Source organism: Amaranthus tricolor, chromosome 11 (genome assembly GCF_026212465.1).
Source record: "Amaranthus tricolor cultivar Red isolate AtriRed21 chromosome 11, ASM2621246v1, whole genome shotgun sequence".
In the NCBI taxonomy this organism is placed as follows: Eukaryota; Viridiplantae; Streptophyta; class Magnoliopsida; order Caryophyllales; family Amaranthaceae; genus Amaranthus; species Amaranthus tricolor.
This window is the reverse complement of record NC_080057.1, coordinates 15,641,316-15,662,035: the sequence shown is the minus strand read 5'-3', so window position 1 is coordinate 15,662,035 and position 20,720 is coordinate 15,641,316. Positions and strand designations below refer to the sequence as shown.

Below are 20,720 nucleotides of genomic sequence, written 5' to 3'. Positions count from 1 at the left end.
TAGAAATTAATCATTTAACGTCAAAATTGATCACAAATAGGTCAAAATTGAAAATTTTATGTTAATTGATATGTTTAAAGTTACTTTAAGTTAAAATTGATACTCTTTAAGGTCAAAATTAATATCTATAAGATTAAAATTGAAAAATATCCAAAAAATTTATAAAAAAAAAACGAAAGAAAGCATGTGATTTTGATACAGACGCAAATTGAACTTATCCGCTCTTGATCTCAATTTGAAAGAGTTTCGGTCAAGACCAACCGAATAATAATTCTATCTAATAATACCTTCATTTATGTGTTTCAAACCAAAAATAACTCCCACGTATTCATTTTTTTCGTCCTCGTGTCAACTACTTCTCTACCTTCATCTCTCATCAAACATCAATGTCTGTCACTGTTTTGCATAATCCACTTTCCAGAAATAAGTATAACTTCCACTTTTCCTTCTTTGTTACGCCAAAACCATCCCTTTGAATTAGTATAACTTCAATTGATATTCATTCGTTTGTTTCCAGATTTTCATCTATTCAATTTCTCTTTATCGGAGAAGTTTGCCTAATGATAATTTGAGCAAATTGCTTTTCGATGGTGTAAATAATGATTTCATTATCGGAGAAATTGATTCTGTTTTTAGATCGCATTTCAACAGTGTAAGCGATTCACGGATGCTATTATTACCAGAAAAATGCAGCAAATTTCGGCGACTCGAAGGCGCGCTTATCTCAGCGCTCTCTCTCAAGAAATCCAGAAAAAGCTTCAACGAGTGAGCTTCTTTTTTTTGACAGATATATATTTGTTTTTTTGTTAATTATACTTATTACAGAAACTTTACTACAAAGTAAATTAACTGTTGATTGAGATTTGATTTCTTTTCCCTGTAGTACATAATGATTTGTGGCATCTGATAAGTTTCTCTTTAATTTGAGAAATTTGTTGCTTTATCTTCAAGTAATTTGGCAGTTCTTTTGATTCTTGGTTTTTTTGATGGCATCTTGTATGGATGAATTGCTGCATGTGATGTTTGTTACTAGTTTGTAGTTACTTGGTAGTGGACCTTGTGGTAGTTTTTGGAGGAAGTCTGGATTAATAACAGAGACAGATAACAAGATATGTGAATAGTAAACTGCTAAAATAAAGCATCTAACGCTTAATGCCTATGAGATTTGGCGTTTTCTCAGTTCACTTGTCTTATTCTCAGATTGTAAAATGGTCATGAGTAATTAGGTCGGATTCGGTAAACATTTGATTTAAAATAAGTCAAATATGTATGTATATAATGTTGTTGTTTGATGCAGGCAGAAACAAATCCTGCGCAGCGGCGAAATTTATTGCAGGAGTTATTTGCTGATATAGCTTTGGAAGTTGATGATCGTGCGAAAGGTTTATATCTTGTATCTCAACAGTATTTTGTGCCTCAGTTTCAAAAGAAATGATGTCCATGTGTAGCACAGTGAATCATAATGCTGAAATTGACGGTATAGCAGAGAGAATGAATTATGCGGATAAAATTAAAACAGTCAGAATGTGTGGATGAGATCGAAAGAAAGTGGTAGACAATTGTCAAAAAATAAAAATGATGAAAAATAAAAATGATGCAAAATGAGAGGGACAACCAAAATGGAAAATGATGAATGATGCTAAATGAGAGGGATGGATGGAGTAATTAGATGGCTTGAAGGCCATAAGTTTGTGACTTATAATGCAAAATCGTCGGAAGTGGAAGTTACTGAAATCATTTTTTAGGATGAGGATCCATTTAAATTTTTGGCTTCCAAAATGGAAAGTAATGCTAAATGAGAGGGAAGGATGGAGTAATTAGATGGCTTAAAGGCCATAAGTTTGACTTGTAATGCAAAATCGTTGGAAGTGGAAGTTACTGAAATCATTTTTTAGGATATGATCATATGAGGATCTATTTGAATTTTTGGCTTTCAAAATGGAAAATGATGCTAAATGAGAGGGATGGATGGAGTAATTAGATGGCTTGAAGGACATAAGTTTGTAACTTATAATGCAAAATCATTGGGATTGGAAGTTCCTGAACTCTATTTTTAGGATATGAGAATTGAGAATCAATTTGAATTTTTGGCTCTTATAAAATTGGGTCTTGTTATTGATAGTGTTCAAAGCTCCAATCCACAAATGTAAATGACCTTTTAGTTAATTGTGATTAAATATTCCATTAAGGTGCTCAAGAGGTTTGGTCGTCATGACTTTTCGCCCACGAGGCCCCATCCATGCTCGTTGTCGTCATGGAAGCTATTAGACTACGCGTGAGGTTTCCATATTTTCTTTTACCATTGAAGTGTATTCCATACTTGACTTATATAGTGTTTGAGATGAACTATTGAGAGGCGTTAGATGGTTGTGTTTCTTCTAGCCTTTACATGTTATTTATTTCATTACATGAAACATTACAACTTTTAGCTTTTGGCCTTTAGTAGTGCTTAGTTAATATTTTATCGTTTTTTGTACATGTATGGAAGTAATTGTGCAACATTGAGGATTCTTTTAGGTTTCTGACTACACATGTGATGTGTCATGCCTCCATACCCTTGTGTACTCTTGAAGAATTGAACGAGGATTGGGTGTCTATGTGTCGAGTGATCATGACCAACCTTAAAACATGGTAGGTCTGAGGTCCACCATAATTATACAAAAATAATATTTTCAATTGTATAATTTATTAATTAAAAGTTAAAACTAACCTTAATAGTTCAATCAATTTTGGCTATTAGGCCCTACGATTTGCCTCGATTCCAGTTCGTAATTATTCAATTGTTGAGCTTGGGAGTCCTTTCCATCCATGGTAATTCTTTCAATGTTTTCATTAATTTTAACTTTCATTGACTTCAAATGATAGAAAATTCAGAGCAATGTTGGAGATGTATGGTTTGCTTATTTTAAAGGTTGCATATAGACTATAGAAGCCCACTTTACTGCTTGCAGAATGTTAAAAAAACTTGAGGATATGAAATATACTTTATGTTCCCCTCATTCTATGCTCAAATCGCCATCTTATGCTTGGGGTTAATGGATTACTGATGGTCTAGGCTTTAAGATTCAGTTGTTTACTTGTCCAAACCAAAGATTGTCCCCAAAATTTAAATGCGCATCAGCAATTGAGAAAAATATGGAAACATCATTCTATATTTTGTTTCTTTTATATTTTTCCTGTTGATATTCATGGAAGAAGGTGACGTTGAAGACTCATACCACTGAAATGTTGTTGTATTATAAATTTTTTTACACCTTCAACCATTTTTTGAGGGGTCTTTTTCTTGGTAAATCGTGGTTTTTGGTCTATTTAGCCACTTTCTTTGTTGGTTATTGACATGGATGTTATCTGGAAACTCATTCCAAGCCAAACTCGAGTATTTTTAGACTAATTGGACGATTCCATATTCGAAGGGAGTATCAAAGTTTGGGTAACATTGCCTCCACAGCCTTTGTTATGAGATTTGAGAGATGGTATAGGCCATTTCAGAGTTCAGATTGGTGTAACTTATGGTAGACTTGGTCGTGAAACTTCTGGCTAGTGTATGGTAATATTATGACTTTTGGCCTATTTTAGAATCAAATAGTGTTGTTAATATGCATTACAAATTTCTTAAAATTTTAGATAGTCATGATGGAGCTTTTGGTGCTACTTAGGAGTCGGGGAAATTTCCACTCTTTGCTAGACATTACTTGAGCATTTATCAAGCTATCTAGTTCTGAGTGCTTTTGATAACGGTGAACCTAAGAATCTGGGATAGTGTAATCATATTATTGGCCTCCTTTGGAATTTGAAGTACTAGTGTAGCTTTTTTGATTGATAATCCATTTCCTGAATAATTGCTCAAGTAGTGAGTGTCCCCGAGAATATTGGAGCTCCATCATTGTTGTTTTTGACTCAGATGCTTGGACATTTTATCTTTTGGTGATTTTAGAAGGTTCCTTGGAAGTATCTATAATTTTTTATGGACTTTCACATCAACAATGCTTTCTTCCACCTTTGTATATGATGCACTCTGTTTTATCTACTCTTATTAATATATGTAGCCGAGAGTTTATTGGAAAATCTACATTCAAGTTTAGCTTCCATTTACGTATGATCTTGTCACCAATTTTTCTTGGTATGAGTTTTGGAACATGTGGGTTTGAAGTCATTTTTGTTCAAATGATGTTTATGGAAAATTTGCGGTCCATTGAGGCTATCAAAGTGAAAATGTTTCTTTGTTTTGTCCTTTGTAGACATTCTAATGGTGTTGAGAATTGGCAATCAGTTAACATTCGTTTAATCACTATATGAGCTCACATTTTGCTCGAAATGTTCCACAATTAAGAGGATATATCATATATCTTGCAGATGGAAATGTTGCCTTCAAGTCTTTTTAAGACATTTCAGTGGTGTCAAGAATTGGTTGTTTGTTGCCACCTTTTCATTCGTAAATCATAATTTGCGCGAGAAGTTCCAAAATTTGTAATTCACTTAAATTTGTAAATGGAGGATCAAGTGTTCTTTGGTGCAGGCTATTCGTTTACGATATTGTGCTTGTAGTAGAAAAAAGTGAAGAAATCAATTTGAGACGTGAGGATTGGGTGACTATAAAAGGAAAAAGGGTCTCGTATTAGCAATGTAATTTTAGTAGGGGCATTGATGAAGATGTAATTCATCGAATGCAAGCCATATAGCTAAAATGGAGAGTAATAATTGGAGTGTTGTGTGATAGGAGGTTTCCAATTAGATCAAAAGTAAGTTTTACCGAGTTGTAGTTTGACTACCTTATTATGTGCGACACAGATTTGGCCTGTTAAGAAGATAAATGTGCTGAAAACGTCATATTTGTGTCGTAGACCATCGATAGTTTTCTTTACCTTGTTTATCGGGTCTTGCCTTTATGATGTGTTTTTATATCTTTGGTTTATTGTTTAGCCTTAATATTACATGTCTTGCACTGTTTTATCTTCCTACTTTTCTTGTCTTGCATGCACATTTCTTTGAGTCGGGGGTCTTATTGGCCGCCTCCTCATCTCCTTTAATAAGGATAGGGTCTACCATCTTCCATGCCCCGATCCCAGATCTTGATCTTAATCTCTGAGTTGGATACATTGGGTATGATGGTTATGATGATGATGATGATGATGGATGAATTAGGTTACACCGGTTCATTGTATTAATCATAGTGAAACATCCAATAGTTAAATATGATTCATTACTTTTGTTGTTATGAGAAAAGTTAGGTTCGTGAAGGAAGAGTTAGATATTAGAATCAAGTTCAGAATACAAAAAAGGTTATGTAAAAAGAGTGAAGGAATGTTGATTGGGAAATTTTTGCTTAGCTAGAACAATTGAAAGTTAACAAGCATTCTTGTGCTAACATATCAATAAATCTAATCTATCTTTTGTGCTCTAAAATACTCTTCTTGTCTGATTTGAAATCTGAACTAAGCAAGTGTATTGCATACATTTTAGCGTTATACATGGTAGATTGGTAGCTCTCTGTCATTATGTCTGTCTTTATGTTTGTAATTTATAGATTAAGGGATGTGCCTTTCGTTTTTGGGTGTAATTCATGGTTAGAAAGGCCAATTTTCAAGTGAGCTAGAAATCCTTTTTTATCGTCAAGACATTGCTTTTCCATGTGTACTCATGCTCAATTTTTGACCTTGACTCTTCCATTCCATCACCATTATGTATTTGTGTCCTATATGTAGCCAAATCCTCAAAGGTGTTAATCCTGGATTTCTTTTTTTCATTGACACCCCAGGGTCTCAAGAAGATGACTAGCTTCTAGTAGGGATGAGATGACGAGGGGTCAGACTCGAATCGGATTGTGCATACTCTGTTTGCTCCAAATTTAAGTCGGACTTTTTTTCACCTCCACATCCTATTCAGACTAGGATTTACGTAGCCAACTTTTCTCCGACTCAGATTTTCGGACCTCTGTCGGATTTTGATTTCTTTTTTTGAACAATTTAATATTTTTTTCGTTCCCGTTCCCGTTCCCCGAGTCAATCTTGGATGTTTTACTTGTTTTCGTTCCCGTTCCACTTCCAAACTGAATGCCGTTTCAGGTAACAATGGTTCCAAACGACCCGGGTTACCTCTTTCAAGTTCAGGCGGAGAGAATTTTTGGGGAACCTTAGACTTTCCCTCTTGGTGTACTATGGTTGCAACTTGCTAGTTTCTGTCTGCATAAGAATGGAGGCTTATTTTGTTTATTGAACTTCTCCTCCCTATATTTGGGACATTGTGTGCTTCTATGTGTTTGTGCGTTTGATTTTTTTTGTTACGAATATTTTCTTGTGCTTTCAATGGCCTTCTCTCCTTGTGTGTAAACTTTCCTGTCAGATTTTGTTACAAATATTTTTTTATCAACGTATTTGGCTGAAAAATTATTTCGTCAGTGTTGTTCATGTGTTATCAGAAATTTACTGCATGTGTGTTGTTTTGGATCAGCTACATGTCAAATATTTCATATTTGTCTTTTCATTTAGAGTAGCAACTTAAGAAATGATTATTCGACCAAATATTTTGCTTGACTTTGCGGTCTGTATGTATTAAAGAACTTCTTTATTGTCAAATATTACCCTACATAATGTTACACTCTTCTTGAGTAACTCTTGTAATTTGTATATGCTGTTTCTGTCTTCTACTTGGCTATCTTGTTTTCCTAGTCTTATAATCTAATTTTCTGACTGAAAACAGATATAATTCTCAGCAGGGGTTCAGATGCCATAGCTCCTGTAGATGAGGGCTTTGAAGATCAGCTGTGCTTCTATGATGTGCTTTCTGTTCATTTTGTCCAGGTTCCAGAAGATGGGCAACCTATTCTTGACCTGATTGTGAAGCTGTGGAGCCAATCATTTGCCTCTCATATATTTGTCCTTCTGTTCCACAAATGGGTATGTTGATTTCCATGAAGTCTTGTGGGCTTACTTTACAATTTTGTAATACTATCTATAAAGAGAAAGATGTCCCATCATTATGGTATGCATAACTTTTTCTGTACATTTTATACTCTGTTTGGTGGGGCAAGGTCCATGAGTCACGAATTGGAAAAAAGCGAATCATGGTCGGTTTTGGGCTATAACTTTTGGCTATTTTGGGTGGGATTACAGTTATAAAAAGCGAATTAGCGCCAGCATTATCTAATTAAACCTATATTTAACCAATTAGAAAGTTTGTATTACTCCTAATAAATTATCTGTTCTCACTTTCTAATTTTTATACTTGTTTAGATTGAGGGAATTTGAGGGAAAGGAAGGGGAGGAATTTGGATTTATATAATTTTCTTTGTTTGGATACCAATACACTGATTACTTTACTTTGGGGCCATTCAGATCATGGTTATATTTTTTCCCCTTTTTTACTCTTTTGTGGCGGTTGGTGGATGTACTGGGTTTAGGAATTGGGATGAATGAATACAGAGGATATGATAGAATAGTCCTTTGAGCTCTTTGGTGAGGATATACATGAAAATATTTGGAGAACTTTTCCTGGAAAATGAGGACTAAGCTATATTCTTTTGCATTCAATTTGGTTCTGATCTAAAATACAGTAGCATCAAAATAAACTTTTTCACAACAGTGTTGAATGGGGATAGTTGAAGTGAAAATCAGTGCAATTAGTAATGCCCATTTTTAAAACATCTTTATTTCCAGCTCCGTTTTGCGTTGAGTTTTTTGTCAGGGCATCAAATGTGCTTGTCTCATTTTGCCTTTAAATCATAAACTAGTCCTATGATAATTTATTGTGCAAGTCAAGTTTGATATTTTGCAAGTCAGTTTTGATATTTTTAGAGTACTTCATAATCAATGGGGCTTGCTCACAGTCTGCTCTCATTTCATTGATAGGAAGAGTGATTAATGTGATTATAGGAATTGGTTTTCCCTTTCTTAAGCCTTTTCCCTTTTATATATAAGAGAGAATTTGTTTCTAATAACATTTAAAGTAGACTTCATTTTTGGTGATTAGAACCTAATACTCTGTTTTCACAACTGCTGATGAATATTCTTTTGCTGGCAGCTATTTGAAGTTGAAATTGAAGACTCTGAGAAGCTTCTTCGTTATTCATCTGCTCTTGTTCAGGGTTCTGCAAATGTTTTTTGGTATGACATTTACAGTAATTGGCATGCATCATTACATCTTTTGCTTTTATGATTTGACTGCTGGTTTTTGGTTCTTTTACAATTTCTCTCTATAAATCTAATCTTTTGGGATTAATGCTCAGGCATTATTGTTGTGGTGGTGTTGGTGTGATGTTTGATACTGGTATTATTTTCCAAGTATTACAGATTCTTGATCATAAGCTTAAGTGATTCTCCTTTGCTCTAATTACTTGTCTCATCTCACTTTTCAATGTGAAATTTTTATACAATACGGGGTAAATGCCAAGGGGTGGAAAGATATGAATTTGCTTTCCGTACTTATGAGGGCATATTTTTTCCTAGGATCGATATCCAGACGAACACAAGACGTTTCCAGTCTCTCTTTCGTGTAAGTTTCTTGCACAATTGAATAAATGTCTGTATCATTATTTCTTAGGCTTTTGGCAGTCTTTATTGCACAAACAGATTTCTGATTTCATGCGACATCCAGTATCTTCTCGAGGATATCACATTGGACCGGTCACGGCTAACTAAGCTTGGTCTGCAGGTCAGATCATGAGTCTTGAAGTCGTATTTTGACATATTTCTTCTAATTCTTTGGATACAACATTTGTTAGCATCTCAGGAATTTAATTTCCCATTTTGTCAGGCTCAGCGAGATCTGTTCCTTCTGCTGTCTAGGACTATTTTCTTTTATAATGCAGGTGAGTAATTTAGTTGAAGTTCTGTTGCTCACTGAAGCACATCAATTTTGCGATTAACACTTGGTATTACCTTAATGTAGTTGAGAAGCTTGGTGACTTTCTGAACAGTTTTCCTCCTTTTCCAAATTCTTTCCTGGTTGGTGGTCCAGCCGACATGTTTGTGATTGAGCTCACAGATCAGGTAAGAACTAGTCTGGTTGGCTAACATTTATTGCATCTAGTAACTCCATTGAATCATATTGTCACGTATTTTCATGCACAGCTTCAGAAGTTGAAGGTGGAACCTGTTTTGCTGCATTACTTATCACAAATTAAGGTTCTCCAAGGTGATATTAGCTCACTGAGATCTCAGCGCTCATGTTTTATGCCTGTCTTTTTGTGTTCAGTTCAAGTTTCATAGCTTTGTTAAGCCTGACAGAAGTTATTGTCCCAGGTTTGGAGCTCAGGATGACTACTAGTACACGGCTGAAGACTTGCTTGTACAGCTTTACTTCTCCGGGAGGTCCAATGTATCCTACAAGAGCTGTTCGCCATGCTGCTAGGAATGCTTTAGATGCACTTTTTCCTGTGAGTAACTAATGTCTTATTAGTTACACTTCATGTACCTGTAGTAACTCTTGTGGTTCGTTCAAAAAGATGTTGCAATTATCGTGATTTTTTAAGAATGAGGCTGTACATATCTGAACTTGACGGAGTTGGAGTTCGAAGATATACTGGGTCAGATTGTTCTTGTTTATTTGTGTAGACCATTGAAACCGATTCTGATATCACTGGACGTGTTTTTTTATGTGTCTTCATGTGACCTTGTGTAAAAATGTGATTTATTTGGGTTTCTATTCAAATGCGGGATAATGTCAGACTGAAGCACTAGGACAATGGTAAACTAAATTTATAGACACAAGCTGTTCTGGAAATTACTCTAGCTCGAGTTTAAATGTGATTCCTACCATGTGAGTTTTAGGAGACTAGGAGATTCGGACCTTAAGGACAGGGTTCTTGAGATCTAACTTGATTTGAATGATTATTATGTACTTTGGCCTGATGGCCTCTTCGTGATTTTGTGATTATGGTAGTATATAAAGGAAACCTCTCCTTAAGGAGGTACCTTAGAAACACTTGTCTATTTTCACAGTAGTTAGTTTTGCTCTGTAGATATCTAACGAGCTGGAAGTGATAGTTTCCAAAAAATGAGTGAGTGATTGGTTCGTAATTGTCTTCTTGTACGTGTTTTTGCTAAACGATTTCCCCTAATTTTCTTAAACATTTAGCATTAGAAAAAGATATCTTTAATTATTGCAATATACTTTTGCTATCTGTATAATTTGCTTTGTATAATTTGTTTGCTTTATAATCAAGTCATCTACATTTCACCGTACAGGTGGGGCAATATCCTCGGCATCTAATCAGCCTATTCTTCCGGTTGTTGTATCCATGGTATTGGCCATCTTCTTGTTGGTATTTTGTAATGTCTTGCGTAAAAGCTTTGTTTTATTCCTTGATAGGGTTGATAGTCTCAAGCTGGGAGGGAATAAGGGGGCACAAGATGTCCAAGAGAGATATGTTGTAGTTCTTTTTTACCGAAAAACTCTGAAAGAAATTGTTTGAACTCTTTTTCTTCACTTTTTGAATTTTTAATGTTCTAACAGAAATTTTCTCATGTACATTCAGCTTTGTAAAGTGGATTTCCGATTCAGTGTGTAATGGATATTAGACACCTTGTATTTGATGCTACATCAAATGTCTTCGTATTAAGATGTATCAAATAAGATTTTATTAGATTATTTGTATCATAAGAAGTGATTACAATTGATAAATCGTGTTTTCTATGCAACTGATTTGAGTGTAAGTTGTATTTCATGTAAATTTTACTGAACATAGCTGTATACCCACATGGCACATAGATAGGAAGTTTACTTGGGAATGGTATGTTTCACAACAATTAAACACCACATGGCACATAGATGGGAAGTTTACTTGGGAATGGTATGTTTCACAACAATTAAACAACACTTGCGTACAACAGAACAACAATATTAGGGCTTTAATCCCAAAAGATTAGAGTCGGCAACTTGAATTAATATATTAGTTTCAATGGTCGTCTACATGGTTTCTTTTTCATTTATTTATTTTCTACAATCATAATATATAAGTCTAGGTTGTTCATATTAATTTTCACTCTTGTCCTTCAAGTCATTTTCCGTGTTTTTCGCCTTCTTTTAAAGTTTCTTCAGCTCTAGCTTTATATAGTCTTTACCGTTTTGGTAATACTCTGTTTTTGCACATACCTAAATCATCTTAAATAATTATCTTTCATCTCTTCCTTAATATTTGCAACTTTTGAACTCTTTCTTATATCATCGTTTCGAATTCTATCCCTCAATATATGCCCACTCATCCATCAAAGCATTTGCATTTTTTGCTACTCTTATATTTCTACTATGATCCTTTCTAAAAGACAAACATTCTAATCCATATAGTAGAGTCGGTCTAATGGTCATTCGATAAAACTTGTCCTTGAAGATTAAAGTCACACCTCAATCACTTAATATTTCAGTAATCATTCTACATTTTACCGCCCACACTTAATTCTATGGGTCGCAATTTGCGTATCATATTTGAAAATAGTGTCGATTTCACCAATTCTACCTATCAGATTCTCTCCCAAAGCGGAAACGTGCCTAACCTTAGTCAAAGTTAACTTTCATCCATCACAAGTCCATGGTCTAATGGAACCAATACTTGTCACCCTACATGGCACATTGTGACCAACAATAACATCTCCGTTGCAAGCATCATAAGTATCAAACAAATCCCAACGTGGACGCATATTAAACGAACAATCAGAGTCAATAACCCACATATTAAACAAATCACTAGACCTAACGGATACGACTAACACGGTCTTTTTTTGGATTATAACTTTCTTTAGGCTTACTTTTTACTACGGGGACTTGGGACTTGTTCTTTCTTGCATGACAATTAGCCCTGAAATGTTCTGGTTCATGACAGTAATAATAGGGTTATCGAATATAAAGTGTTCCCTAATATAAAGTGTTGGCTTCACTTCTTCTAGGATTATGGAATCTTTACCTAGCACAAAAGACTCAACAAAATTTTTATAATTTGACAATAAAAAAACAAGCAGAATCCTCAACATCTATCTTAAAATCTAAATTACGCAGGGTCTAAGAAAATAGAGTTAAGTTTTCTGCTCTCTTAATGACGTCTTTGACTGCATTTGGAGGCTAAATAAATGTTGTTTCGGAATCAATTTGTTGGTTAAAGATTTTGTCATATACGACTTCAATTTTAACCATAACTCTGCAGTCGTAACCCTACTAGCAACCTTCGTGATGATATGATCATCCGAATTAGCAAAATGGTAGAGTGAGTCTTCTCCTCTATCACCTCTAACTGCCCCTTGGTCAATCTGTCTCCAAATCTCGAAGTGAAAGCCACAATTTTAGGGATCAACGAACAAGAAATTTGTGGTTGCTTTAGCAACGCCTTCATCTTTATCTACTACAGCCCGAAATTGTTCTTGCCTGTAAATTTCTCAATTCTAAATGTTGAATCACTAGCCATTGTTTCCCTTAAAAAACACTCTAAGATTGAATTGATGCCAATTTTGTGCAAACAACGAAAGCAATAACCCAAAACAATCGAAAAACAATATGAACAAATAAACAACAATAAGAAAACATACTAAGAATCTAACGTGATTCACTATTTGTGTGCTACATCCACCAAGCACCGAAAATAATATTTTATATTTCACTGTGTAAAGAGATCAAAATAAAGATGATACAAAAGTATTTTGTATACTCACCAAAAACTCTCAACTTGTGGCTCTTAATTTTAATTTCTCTCATCTTAAACCTAAACTTAAAAGCACTGGGGGTTTATACGTTAATACCTAATTACAAAGAGAATTAGGTTTATAAAAAAACTAAATAAAAAACCCTAATTGTCGGAATAATAAGTGAAAAACGTGTACTGACGTGCTCAATCTCGACCAAACTCAGAGTAATCTCATCTGAGATTTACAATTTCGCCCAAAGCCACATCGAGTCTTGCCTCAGACACAATCTCGTTATAATTATTGTATACCACAATCCACAAACTATTAATCTCAATCGAGATTATCCATCTCTCCCAAGACTAACCGAGCCTCGCCTAAGACTCCATATGTCAAAACCTATGTCTTTTCCTTGTATGTTGCTGACAGTAACTCATTCAACCACTCCTTGTTTCTTCTCATATTTCAAACTTAGTTTAAATCACCAAACATCAACATTAATAATTAACAAAATATACAGATTGCTGCATATAACAATATGCAAAACAAATTTACAAGAAAAATAACAACTATTAACTGTAAGATCAAATATATAGAAGGTATTCAGAATATAATAAACGATTCAGCATTACAGAAACGATGAGTACGCAAGAATTTCAAAGAAGCAATTCCATTCCATAAGACTGTAAGATCAAATTCTTGGTATCATACATCATTAACCAATCTATTCAGAAAATAACCTAATTTTATCTAACCAGTAACCTCCAATTTAAATTAACATTTTTTTCCTAATTTTTTCGAACCTAAACCCTAATTATTACCTCGAATTCCACAAAGCAAAACATTATACCAAGAATTAAGTGCTAGTAAACTTGGTGACAGCTTTAGTTCCTTCAGAAACAGCATGCTTGGCCAATTCACCAGGAAGAACAAGTCTAACGGCAGTCTGAATTTCCCGAGAAGTGATTGTAGGCTTCTTGTTGTACCGTGCAAGTTTGGAAGATTCCTGAGCAAGCTTCTCGAAAATGTCGTTAATGAAACTGTTCATGATACTCATGGCTTTACTAGAGATTCCGATGTCAGGATGTACTTGCTTCAAAACCTTGAAGATGTAGATCTTGTAGGTTTCGACGCTTTTCTTCGATCTCTTCTTCTTCTTGTCTCCAGCGGCGGCGGCTCCGGCTTCCTTTGGAAGCTTCTTTCCGGCTTTTGGCTTCTTCTCTGCCGGAGCCTTTTCGGCGGCGGCCGGTTTCTCGGCTGCGGGTTTCTTCTCGGCTTTTGGTGCCATTGATGAAATCAAAGAAACTTTTGTTGTGTGTTAGTGTCTTGGTTTTGGTTTATGAGTTTGTAAAAGGAAAAACAATGTAACTTGTGTTGTGAATGATTATGAATGAATTGATATATATATATATGGTTAAATTATTGATATTATTGAAGAATACAAGAAGGCACGGATCAGTGAGGTGGCTTTATGTTGCACGTTGATTTTATTTATAATCTGACGGATGATTCGCTTGGAAGGCGCAGGATCGCTGATATGGCAGCTTTTTTTTGTAGCTTGAAAATTAAGCGGGAAGATGTGGGCCCTAATCATCTTTGCAATTTCCGGTTCAAATGCTTGAAATTGAACTCCCACCTTGGACCACTCCCATTGTTGTTGATTGAAAATGTTTTGGTGAGTTTTTACTTTCATTAATAAAAATCTAAAAATTTATAAAAATAAATTGTAAATGTTTCTAAAAAATTTCTAAGTGAGTAAAAATTTTTAAGACTTTCTCTTAAGTGCCCCACCATCCAAAACAAATTTTAGAGTGCTTTAATACACTAATTTGATGGTTAATTTCTTTAATTATACACAACAAAGGATTATATTTCCTCTGTTTTAAAATACTTGTTGTATTACAGTTATGAGCACTGTTCATCATTTAAGGTTATTTTATATATTGAGGCTAATGTGTAAGAAATCAAATATAATCAAGTGGAATTTTGTTTCTTATAAGTCAATATTTTATATGAGTTGAATCCACTTAAAAAGACCAACTAAGTTAAACCTAAAGCCCTAATATATAAATACCCTATTGAGGTAAGTAAAGGAACTTTTTAAAAACAAATTTTGGCCTCCCAAAGACATGTTAGACTTTCTCTATCTAAAATATTACTACTACATCATATAGCTAATACATGGGTATTAATTTGGGCGTCGGGGGAACCACCCCTGAGGGCCATCCCTAAGGTTCTTGGTGTTATTTTGCAGAAATGCCACGACTTTCAGGTCAACTACCGTTTTACCACCATCACCCAAAAGGTACCTTTTTCTTAATAGATTCCTCCTTTTAACAAAAACAACTTTATATACTTCTTAGATTAGATGTGTATAATTCAATACATAAATAATCACCATAATATATTGAATTGCGTAAAAAGTCAAATATAACAACTATAATATAAAGGTGGAAGTAAAAGTTAAAAATCAATCAAATTCACATTGAAACGATTCAAATAAGATTTCATATAACTATGTTTTAACTTATAGTTTGACAACAATATGAAATTAAGTAACACTAATGAATAGTGCGAAAGTATATTTGGGTGCAAGTAAAGAAACGAAGGAAGTATATTGTAGTTCCATCGTTCCAAATTATTAGAAATATTGAAAATGTTGCACCTTTCTTTTATCACTATTAATTTGTGATTAATTTTTAATCTATAAGACATAAGTTAAACGGCTGGTCTTGAAAGCGATGGTCTTAATATGAGACCTGCTCTATTAATCCAAGCTTATTATTCAATTACCATTTAAAAAGGAAAACAATTCTAAGTAACTTTCACAAAATGCGCAACAATGATTCGGGGAAGAAATAAAAAAAGTTGTGCTCTTTCACAATTCCCATCAACATCGACATTTCTTTTTCAACGTAATAATCAATATAATTGGTAATCCATCAATTTCGGCATTTAAATAGAGGATTTGATAAATAAATTCGACATGAAAATAAATTTATTATTATTTTGAAGAGAAAAAAACGAAGTTGAAGGTACTATTATGAATCAACCATTATCTACTACTTATGGTCGTGTTCAAATGGACGATGAATGAATACCTGTTGAACTAAAATTAATGAGTTGTTGTTTCACAATTAGGATTTAATAATGATAAAATTATGGTGGTTTATAACTATGGTGGCGAAATTCAAGAAGAAAATAATGCGATTTAAATAATTGAGACAGGTATGTCGCAAAATCATTAGAAACTAACAATCTTCAATTGTCGTATTATATTATTCAAATTTATTCTTATAGTTTTCTGTCATATCCGAAATATTTTTAAAAAATAATAAAACTAAATTAAACAAAAGTAGGAAAAAAAATTATTAACAATGTAAAATGCAAAAAAATAAATAATAAAAATAAGTTTGTTAAGGAAAAACTAAGTTAATTAAAAAAAAATAAAAATAAAAATTAGTTTGGCCAAAACTAAATTACACGATTACTCTCAAATCTTAAAACTTCCCTCTCCACTTTCTAAAATAACTTCGTCATGTAACTCCATTACTCTTTCATTCTCCCCTCTAATTCCCTTAACTTACGTTATTCCACTATTATAAATGAATCAATTTACTTATTAATTCTTTCAACAAAACAATTTTCTCTCTTCTCTTTCTACTTCTTTTTCTCTCATTAACCATCTTTCTTTTTCTTTTTCTCTTTTAGAGTATTTTATTTATAATTTTTCATTTTCTCTCTACAATTACAAACAACAATTATACTTCAAACGTCAAATTCGTAGATGAAGACTACTAAGATTATATATTCTAGGCTCGTTTCACAAGATAATTCTTAATGTCGATTCAATTAGGATTATCCCGTTAACATGATGTACCAAGTTATAATTAATGTGTTTAAATGAGATGCGTGATTTCATATGATATTATTTTGTCTGATATTATATTTTATATATTTAATTCTCAAATAACATTTACCACTATTTGTTAGCTATTTAATTTATAACATTATTATATTGATGAAATGTATATTGTTAGTTTAATAATGATTTTAAATGCGGTTAATTTTGAAAAAGAAATATTTATGATATTAATTGCTGTTGACATCAATTGATGTTAAAATGGTGTTTTAGAAAATGAGATAACCATAAGATATAGGTTTGTTGGAAAATTTATGATCATAAAATAAAATATATTATGTTTAATTCAATGTTTGTGTCCTCATAATAATTATTAAAATATATTAAACCACGTAAAGTGAAATACAATGAAAATGAAGTTTTTAAATTTGTTATGATTCAAGTATTAGGGTGATGAGTTGGTTGCTCTGTTTGGTTAATATACATGTCGACAGGTATTTTTGCTCTTCTTTATATTTATTGTGATCCAAGTAGGTAGGGTGTGCACATTAGGGTTACATGAGATTACTCTGGCCTTGAATTATTTAGGGTGACGACCTCTTAATGAAGTAGGTATAATCTAACTGTGAACAACTATTTTGTCAAGTTTGGGAATTTCACGCTTACTTTTGAAATAAGTTTGAAACTTCAATTATTTTGTTAATTTTTTTTTTCACTTATTGATTTCAAATTTTCAATTTTTCTGTGCCTAATCGGTTATCACATATGACATATCTAGTTACTTTATTAATGGTCTTTATCTCAGGAGTTTCAACTGGCATACTTTTTATTATTTATTATGAAATATTCGCTATATTATTCTTATTCACCTTACACATAGTTCAAACTTATATATCATATTATTATCATTATTGATATTATCTTAGGAGTTTGAATCGTCTAAACACATACTTATATAATATTAATACTCCCTCTAATTCATTAGTAATATTTCATTTTCAACTGAGATCCTGTTTGATTCGTCTCAGTGCAAGCATTATTCATATCAACCTTTCATAATTTTTAATTATGCACAATTAGAGATATTAAGAATTTGATAAGTACACTGGATAGAGACATTATTAGTAAATTGGATGGAGTATTAATTTTTTATATTTTATATTGGAATGAAAGAATATTTGATAAGCTTTTTTGTGCAAATCATTGGTCTATGAACGGGAGAATTTTTATTTTTCAATATCAAGACTCCGGAGAATACTCATTTGCAACTACTGCTAAAGACATTATCTAGCTTATACATATATATATATATATATATATATCTCATTTTGAAGAACTATTTGCGAATTACAGCCTTAAAATTTAGCACTTTTGCAAATTACAACTTCAATGTTTATTTTTTACGAATTACAATCACCAAAGTATCAAAGTTTACAGATTCAGGCCAATTACACATATTTTCGACCACTTAACGTGAAATCCCGACCACTAAAATGGTCGGAATTCTGTGTGTTGGCCTAAACCTGCAGACTTTAATACTTTGATGGCTATAATTCGCAAAAAATACACAATGAAACTATAATTCGCAAAAGTGCTAATTTTAACACTATAATTCGCAAAAGTGCAAATTTTAACACGGTAATTCGCAAATTATTCTATTTTAAATTGTTCATCACCCAAACGAATTAAGTAAAAAAAATAAAATACCTTTGAACTTTAGGAAAAACCTAAAGATCTAAGAAGCAAAGCAGAAAAACCAACAATAAGGGCAGAAAACAAAGTTGGGATAAAAACATCCAATGCAGACCTCTTCAACATTTGTGCAGGTAAGCATATTCTTTCACCAGGCATATCAAGTGGGATCCTCACATACCCATCACCGCCACACAACCTCGAGTAAGGCGGGGAGAGGGAAACCGCAGACATGAACGCAAGCTCTGGGGAGAAAGATGCCACCACCACTGTCAAAATCAGCAATACTGTCCATGTTCCTGCATAGTAGAGTGTGGATCTCAGAGTTGCAACCTGTCGGTATATTGATATGAATAGTAAGAACAGAGACATTACTAATTATAAGGCAGCGTTTTGATGTTTTTGTAGTTGTAGGAGGGGTGGTTACTTAACTAATCTAGATTAAGTCAAGGTGGTTCATAACTTCACAAGCACAAAAAAAGTGAACAAGGAAACATATGCATGACAAACCAAACTCTCCCTCAAACACATTGTATGTAACACTTATCTTTTATATTCTCATATTTCCAATTCTTCATTATCTCGTTCGCATATTACATGATATAACCTTCATTATCATTCATGTACGTGTATATATAAATTAAACACGAAGTAAAAACTCATAACTTTTAAGCGGGGAAATGGCATTAGGGTTGCACACGGTTCGGTCTGGTCTGGAAATTTTTCAGACCATCTACAACGGTCTGGTCTGGTCTACGATTTTTTCCATTTTTATGCATTTTTTATTAAGAATCTAAGATAATATATTCAATTATTTATCGATACGTAAATAAATATTAATATATATTCCGAGTCTTTAATTGAGTCTACAAAATCATTTAATTTAAGTACATGAATAGATACTAAGGAAAAGAAGAAATGACACAAGAAGATAGAGTATATTTCTATACTTTCTCCTTCCCATATTTTCTCTGATTTTATATTTCTATACTTTCTTCTTCCATATTTTCTCTACAAGTTTATGAGTAAAAGAATCTTGCAAACTCTTTTCACTTTATTTCTTAAATTACTTTAATCAATCTCGTGTTCTTCACATTGTCTAGGTATATAGTGCTTATACTTTGATGCAAACCGTTGTATTTTAAAAGTGTATTCCAAATTCAAGTCTAGGCACCAATTAAGCGAATAATGCTTTTAGGAAAACTAAATAGTGCGTCAATTTTGTATCAAGTTTCTGAAGACATTATTGTCTAAAGATCTTTGTTTTAATGATAGTGTAATCGCAAGTTCATCATTAATTTAGTAAGTTCATTTTCTTAGTATTTTGTAGTAGGTTGTCCTAGACTTATAATCTTTGTTTTTGATGCTTGTGATCTCTTTAAGTTTTAGTCAATATAAGCATATAACACTTAGGGAGTGTTTGGTATCACGAGTGAAAATGTAATGGAAAGGGAATTTAAAGGAAAGGGTAAGGATAAGGTAGAGGGTTATTTTTTAAAGTTGTTTGGTATAAAAAAAATTGAATAGAAAGGGTAATGGAAAAACATTTTTAAAATTCTCATATATTCATTCCAACATTACTCACCATCTCACAAGTCAATAGAAAAAATCTATTTATGTCCAAGGTTTTCTCCACCTTATAAACCACCAAAATTAGCTGACAGTATTTTTTTGTGTCCGCCAGCAAACCACCAAAATTGACAGTGCAATTTCCTATTTTTCTTTCTCTTCTCTGCGAGGGTAATAAATTTCATCTTCATCAACATATATACAATTATAATTACTAAATTTTAGTTTAAGATTCTATATCTAGAATTTTTTTTTCTCTCAAATTAAACCATAAATGATGATTGTTGTGGTAAAAGTCCAATTCGATTTAGTTTTTCATTTGTAAAAGTGTTATTGGTTGTTCTCTTCTTGTTGCTGCTTTGGCTAGTCATCAGCAGTGAAGGCGGAGAATGGTAGAAGTTTATAGATGGTGGTGTATGTGTGGTGGTCGTTGGTGGAGGAGGTGAAGTGCCGAACTCTAATACGAACTCAACAATGGTTGCGTTGAATTTCTAACAGTGATATGATTGGTTGTTTGAAGGAGAAAATTAATTGTTTCCCTAACTTTTGTAGAGGTAACAAAACACATGTAACCATTACCCTCAAGTAATGTTATTTGTTATTCAATATTTAAAACAACTAGTAAGGAATTTTGTTACTTGAATCCATTACCTGAGCATCAAAACACCATACCAAACAGCCTCTTAATATACATGAAAAAGAGATCTTTTAAAGCTAAAATTGAGTTTTTTTTGAGTTTGGAAGAACATGTAGAATCTGGAGAGGTTCAATATGTCATATTGTAGCACAATCGAATAGTATAGACTTTGAATTGCGATTTACAATTGTGCTAAGCAAGCATTACCAAAGGGAAAGCCAATAGGCAAAAGAAGGAAAGATATTTTCGATATGTTTTTTTTTAAAATTTAAAAGTAGACGAGAAAATTTCTACATGCGAGAAAGAAAGAAAGAACGTACAAATCAAACTCTTATTACATGGGTAAAACTGTAGATAG

General features: G+C 33.1%; 3 protein-coding genes across 4 annotated transcripts; 1 reads left to right on the top strand and 2 right to left on the bottom strand.

The window, feature by feature from the left end:
- The first annotated feature begins 292 nt into the window (after positions 1–292).
- On the top strand, positions 293–10,913 carry LOC130827211 (uncharacterized). Of its 2 annotated transcripts, XM_057692865.1 has the most exons (12): positions 324–765; positions 1,298–1,382; positions 6,697–6,893; positions 8,017–8,099; positions 8,442–8,487; positions 8,590–8,646; positions 8,749–8,803; positions 8,884–8,984; positions 9,066–9,129; positions 9,237–9,370; positions 10,182–10,237; positions 10,306–10,913. In XM_057692865.1, the coding sequence occupies exons 1-12, from the start codon at positions 688–690 to the stop codon at positions 10,406–10,408; spliced, it is 1,059 nt and encodes a 352-aa protein (XP_057548848.1). In that variant the 5' UTR covers positions 324–687; the 3' UTR covers positions 10,409–10,913. The 2 variants fall into 2 exon arrangements, with proteins under 2 accessions (XP_057548847.1, XP_057548848.1); XM_057692864.1 differs by having other exon boundaries at positions 293–765; positions 10,182–10,907.
- A 2,343-nt stretch (positions 10,914–13,256) lies between these two features.
- On the bottom strand, positions 13,257–13,990 carry LOC130827245 (histone H2B-like). The gene has a single exon (XM_057692911.1). The coding sequence runs from the start codon at positions 13,888–13,890 to the stop codon at positions 13,459–13,461; it is 432 nt and encodes a 143-aa protein (XP_057548894.1). The 5' UTR covers positions 13,891–13,990; the 3' UTR covers positions 13,257–13,458.
- Positions 13,991–17,727: 3,737 nt separating this feature from the next.
- Positions 17,728–18,788, bottom strand: LOC130827249 (uncharacterized). Its single transcript, XM_057692916.1, has one exon. It carries the CDS (start codon positions 18,526–18,528, stop codon positions 18,181–18,183), a length of 348 nt encoding a protein of 115 aa, XP_057548899.1. The 5' UTR covers positions 18,529–18,788; the 3' UTR covers positions 17,728–18,180.
- Between the last annotated feature and the right edge of the window lie 1,932 nt (positions 18,789–20,720).

What these genes read in the sequence shown, in the direction of transcription:
- LOC130827211 (XM_057692864.1), top strand. Translation starts at nt 688, where the DNA reads ATGCAGCAAATTTCGGCGACTCGAAGGCGCGCTTATCTCAGCGCTCTC. An exon ending in TCCAGAAAAAGCTTCAACGA is followed by an intron (nt 766 to 1,297) that starts GTGAGCTTCTTT and finishes TGTTTGATGCAG; the next exon opens with GCAGAAACAAATCCTGCGCA. An exon ending in TGATTGAGCTCACAGATCAG is followed by an intron (nt 8,985 to 9,065) that starts GTAAGAACTAGT and finishes TTTCATGCACAG; the next exon opens with CTTCAGAAGTTGAAGGTGGA.
- LOC130827245 (XM_057692911.1), bottom strand. Translation starts at nt 13,890, where the DNA reads ATGGCACCAAAAGCCGAGAAGAAACCCGCAGCCGAGAAACCGGCCGCC.
- LOC130827249 (XM_057692916.1), bottom strand. Translation starts at nt 18,528, where the DNA reads ATGTCTCTGTTCTTACTATTCATATCAATATACCGACAGGTTGCAACT.